At 35.9% G+C, this 6,000-nt stretch overlaps 1 protein-coding gene across 1 annotated transcript in view; it reads right to left on the minus strand.

Moving 5' to 3' along the window:
• Positions 1 to 5,787, minus strand: part of LOC109061248 (galanin receptor type 1-like) — a 42,874-nt gene extending 37,087 nt beyond the window's left edge. Inside the window, exons 1-2 of the mRNA XM_042727850.1 lie at positions 4,791 to 5,787; positions 2,491 to 2,556 (exon numbers count right to left, since the gene is read on the minus strand). Of these exons, the coding sequence (XP_042583784.1) occupies positions 2,491 to 2,556; positions 4,791 to 5,447 (723 nt within the window). The 5' untranslated portion in view covers positions 5,448 to 5,787. The remainder of the gene's footprint in view (positions 1 to 2,490; positions 2,557 to 4,790) is intronic.
• Positions 5,788 to 6,000: the final 213 nt, after the last annotated feature.

Below are 6,000 nucleotides of genomic sequence, written 5' to 3' on the forward strand. Positions count from 1 at the left end.
AAGAGGTGACTTTTCATTGCACTGGCATTAGCAAAACAAACAAACACAACACAAAACCTAAAAACAAAACAACTCAACTCTTCTGCTTAATAGTAATCACACAAAAATGCAAACATAACAGACACTCTAAAATCTAAATAACTTCACATTACACACTAACAAGTATCCATTTTTCCCAAATAATACATAGAAGTTAATTTTAACCTTATTATTCTAATGCAGTTACATGCAAAGCATGTTGGTAACTAGGAATCTGCTGTCCAGTTAAAGTTGTCAGTGTAAATTGAACAAGCAAAAAAAAAAAAAAAATCATTTTTGAGTGCAGACTCCTATAGGAACAGTTTTTGTTGTATATTCAAAATATATTGCAATATGGTCACAATTGCAGTGTAAGAAAAAAGAAACAATGTCAGCATTTAGTTTGAATTTTGTGATTTCGGCTAGAACCTCAAACCTGTTTTTTGTGCTTTCTGCATCATTATCACTATAAAGTAAACAAGCTTGAAAATTCCAATTGACAACTTTTGTATTCACTCATGAAATTGTTTCAGCCCAATAAATACAATATTAACACGTTATCTATGAGTTTTTCTCTTAAATATTGTCTTGGACTCTCTTGCTGCATTTCCCACAAACTAACATAACTCTGACGTAGTTTCAGACGTTTCCTCAGACTGAACATGTTTCCTTTTACAATGGATGATGCGAGATAGAGATCACTGCTTTTCATCTTCTGAGATCCATGTAACTGACTGAAATGAAAGCCCACAAATCCGTGTTGCGAAACAACATTTTCCCCATAATACCCATGAATCACTACATAAAGTACTATGAAAGGATTCAAGGTTAGTGACTTGTTGCTATAGTCACAGATTGTAGACAGATGTGCTCTAACACCAATTTTTCTCATATGAAATGTCAAATTCACTTCAGCATAAAAATTATAGTTTCAGGTCTAGTGCATTTTCTGTGTGAGATCCTGAGATCCCAACCTAGGATTATATGATTTTCAGCAACAGGGGAAAGTATCATTAGAATACCCTTCTTACTCCAGCCACCCTATAATATAATCCTCCTAGTGCTCCAGGTCCAGTGCAAAAAAGATGCTTTGGTTGCCACTGGTTACAAGAGACCACTCTGGAGCATACTGGCTATTATGGACCATTAAGTGAGGCACTAAAACCACATATGCATTGGTTTCTGACTTACACTGATTAACTAAAACTGACAATTTTTTGCACTTAAAATATCTGATTTGAAAGTCAATATGTCTGAAATGCTCAAGTGAATTATTAAGGCTTTAGAAGCAGGTGAAATGTTTCTTTTGATACACATGAAATCCAACTGTAAATACTGACAGCATTTAAATATTGTCTGCCAGAAATCCTCATCTAAGGCTTACCACATCATATGTAGATAGACAAGTCACACTTAAAAACACATGAATGTCACTGCATTAGATAACAAGAAATTATTTAGACACTAATCAAGTGTAGCAGAACATGTGCAGTAGTTCCTCACAATAACTGCAGAGTAGATAGGTGCGATGCCACGCGGTTTGGTATTTTGTTATGCCATATTAAAGTGTGGCTAAAGTTTCCAAATTCATCTACACTGATCTGCTTACATGACATTTAAACATGACTGTTTTAAGAGTGAGATTTTGAATTACCATCAGTTAAAATGATTAAAATTAAACATAGGCCCAGTGAATGGCTAAATACACTTCAACTTATACCAACCATGAAGATTTATGAGGTCTGTCATGCTCCACTACCTTTCACACCCATGCATGGATTTTCAGAACCAAACTAATACTGAAACAAAATTACTGCAGTAATATCACTCCAGCACACCATCGCATCTGGTAAAATCATACAAAATCTAGTTTTACAGAAAATAATCGAAGTAAATGATGCCAAAACCAGGAAAACAACACACTGAAGGAGTGGATGTCAATCTACCATGGCCTTCATAATAAAATCAATTACACTATATATTAATAAATATAGATAGAATGTGTGTTGTCTTCCATTGTAGCAAGAATGGAATGTGCAACAGTATTCTTTACATGCTGAGATCTGTTTTCCTAGTCACAGCCAGGACCATGAAAGGAGGTCAGGGTGACCTCCCATCATCTCAGCCTCATAGGTTCGTGGATTCATCATAACCCTGCATAGGAGACTTCTCATACAGTTCTTGCCAGTAAAGCAGCCAACTTCATGATACTGATATAAATTAAGAAATTTTGTCTCAAAATAATGGCTGTCATCACATGGTCTCAGATGGTTCTTGAAAGCCCATTGCCATTAACTCTTTATAAATAAGCCCCTTTTCCTCAGTGCGTGATCCACTGGCATTGTTACAGCAAGTTGTGGATGCTTGTCACAATGAAAAACAAGCCATCAGAATGCCTCACATTCTTGAGGCAGATTGCTGTAACTTCTTACAGCATTCACCAAAACAACAACAACAACAAAAAACCCTTACCTTTCGCTTTGACCGTTCAGACTTCTTGGACATATTTTTCATTTTTTTATGAAGATGGTACAATACCTGCAATTCAAAGAAAATGTCACATTAATGCCTAAAAGTGTATGCCTACTCATCCACCATTAATGAGGAAAAAAGCAGTGAGTGATGGCAGAAATTGTGTGGCTAGTGTTTTGACACTTCTCTGAAGAGAAATGACAATGATAAACTATAGGATATTACAGAATTTCAGGAAGTCTTTTCAGCACTGCAGGGACACATTTATCATTATGGTCCTGTTCAACATTTACACAAAATAAATACATTGATACACTGAGTAAACACTCTGACTCACATTAAACATAATACAAGTAGTTCATGTTTTGTGGCAGTCAACTAAAACTGCTAAATAAAAGCCATGCTTGTAAAGTAAATGTTCAAAGACAGCATGAAATCTGTTGAAAAAAGATATGTATATTGTGTATATGTATATGTAAAATCTGATTGAACAAATATTGTTTGAAATGAATCATCAAAATTTCTGGTCCAAAAGACATAGACTGTAAATTTATCAGCACAACAGTTAATTTTATTAGCATAATGGAACATAAATGATTTTGTGTTGAAGTAAATACTACAGAAAAACAAATGTAATATCCACATTAAATAATTTAGTTCAGGCAAGAATAAAAAAAGAGTAAATTCAATATTAGTACTCAATTTAAGCTTGTAGAATTTAAAGATTGAACTTATAGGTATGTTTTACTTGGAATTGTTTGTTTTTTACAAAGATTAAGTAAATATCAAAGTCATGATTCCGTTGTTCCCATCATGCACTTGGATATGAATAATTAAAAAGGTACAATTTTTTGATGATTTCGAGATGTATTTACAATGTTTTATGGTTGCTTTTGTTGTTAGGTTAAGTAAATTGCAGTTTTGTGACATCTGGAGTTAATTTTTTTTCAAAATGACCCATTCATACTCAAACACTATTCACTGATTGTCACTGTTATTGTGTATCATGTGCCAAATATTCATGTCTCTGTGTTCATTCAGTTAATAACTATACTGAGTAAACATATTACCTTTAAAAGAATAAAGAGCTGACTACTTACTTACATATGTGATTTTAAGTAAACCATATGCTTTATTGGCATTTTTTTTCAGTGCTGTGTTGTTTGAGTAAAGTTAACAAACTGTGACTGAGTGAAATATACTTGCAGGGTAAACTTAAAATTATTAAGTAGAAATTACTCGTCAAACTTTAACTGGCTACGTTAAATCTACTCATTTTCTTTACTAATTTTATACACAACTTAGTTAACTAGATTTTACTTAATTCCATACTTAAATTTTACTTTGAAAATGTGCATGCAAAAACTTGCGAAATAAAAATGACTACATTTTTTCAACTTTCATTTTGATTTCAAAGTGTATTAAATAAGTCAATTTAAACTATGATTTCCTTCATTTTGGCTGAAAATCTAAACCTCAAAGTACGTGGTCACAGTCCAAGCGTGGTAATATCGATTGTTTATCATAATTCCACAATTACAGCAGGCCTATCTCAAATGGAGATGAACACCCTTTCGAAAAAGAAGTTTATTCAAGTGTGCTATTAGTATACTTCTTTTAAACTAAAAATAGGAAAGTATGCTTTTAGTTTACTTTTTATGTACTTCTCAGAAATGGGCTTTATGTACTCCTCAGAAATATACTTAAAATGACATTTAAGTATACTTGACTTATACTTACAAAAAGTCTAAATATACTTGAACTTTACTTAAGTATACTTAATAAAATAAACTTGAAGTATACTACTTTTTGGTAAGGGCAGATATGATTTGAGATGAACGACTGTAAATACTGTTTGCTAGAAGGAGCATCTGAAAAAGATAACGCTCAATTGGTCAGTGACGTCGGCTTTTGCCTTAGGCTACTGTTTGTAGGCGGCTTTACCCAAATCACCGAATCCAGACAGGAGGAAGTACACCACACCGAACTCTCTGTGTGGGCGCATGGCCACCTGTTAAATCCTTGGAGTGCTAGGCTAAATAAAACACAAATGAACCCCAAAATTCAAACCACTATAGACAAAACAAACACGCGCCAAGCTTTCATTTAAAAACCGTAAAATAATAACAAAACAAACACGCGCCAAGCTTTCATTTAAAAACCGTTTAATAATTTCTTAAAACGCTCATAAAACCTTCTCATTCCCACACTTTAAACGATAAATCAGTTGGTTCAAAATTAATGTAGAAGTGCTCCCTCGATAGTTCTATAAGAAACTTGTGTTGTTGTCGATTCCTTACCTTGGCATAACAGCATGTGATCAAAACCAACGGTAACAGATACCCAGTCACGAGAATAGTCACTTTATAAGTGTGCTTGGCCACCCGTTCGGTCCATATTTCCCAGCAGAACGTGCTATTGGGAGCCTTGGGGTGATCCGTCAAAATTTGGTGCTGCGCAGCAGGGACTGCAAAGATGAAAGAAAGCATCCAAATGACACTGACGCCAATGAGCGCATTCCTCCGGTTGCGAATGCACGGGGACTTTTTGGAGAGCACCACGGCAATGTACCTGTCCACCGACATGGCCACAAGCGTGAAAATGCTCACCAGCATGCTGACCGTGAAAAAATAGTGCACATATTTACACAGAAATGCCCCGAAGATCCACTCGGGAAGAGAGTATATGGTGGCCTGAAACGGGACGCAAAACAGAAGGAAAGATAAGTCTGCTATACTGAGATTCATGATGAAAATGTTAGTGGTGCTTCTCGAGCGCCTCGACTTTATTTTCCCAATGACAACCATCACTAGAGTGTTTCCTATGATTCCCACGAAAAATATACATCCAAATATGATGGGCACAATAACAACCTCCGGACCGATACTGTCTGTCGTGTGGTTCGTGTCCATATGCTCATCTGTCCAAATTTCCGTTTCATTTCTGAATAACCCCATGTTTAGCCTACAAGGATTCAATAAGTCCGGTCGAAAAAAAATAAAAAAACACAAGTCCGTTCAGAGGCACAGAACAATCATCCCCCAGTTTGATTTCTCATTTTCTCAAGTTGGTGCGCATTGACAAATCTTTGGCTCATTTGTGGAGAACTCCGGAAGGCTGGGAAATGCACCGGCTGGGTGTGAAGCACTATTCAGAACGCACATCATGGCGCGTACTCTTGACACCGGCGAGGAGACGCTGGGACACTGACACACGCTCAGACCCTGCGTCGTGATTTGGCCATGATCGATTCAGTGTTATAATAGTAGAGCTTCTCTGCAGTTTAATTAACATAATAACTATTTTTCACTTGTCATAAAGATAACTATGTCGTTGGGTCAAAGAGCACCGACATGTTTGTGTTTGTCATTATGAACTTGGCATCATTTAAAAAAATGTCTGAGGATCTTTACACTTTACACTGTTTACACAGATCTCCTCTAGGGAGGGCATAATGATTTCTTCTTGGCTCCAGCTGAACTCCCAGCATACCACAGGGCGGCGCTCTGT

The sequence above is a fragment of the Cyprinus carpio genome, chromosome B7 (assembly GCF_018340385.1).
Source record: "Cyprinus carpio isolate SPL01 chromosome B7, ASM1834038v1, whole genome shotgun sequence".
Lineage (NCBI taxonomy): Eukaryota > Metazoa > Chordata > Actinopteri > Cypriniformes > Cyprinidae > Cyprinus > Cyprinus carpio.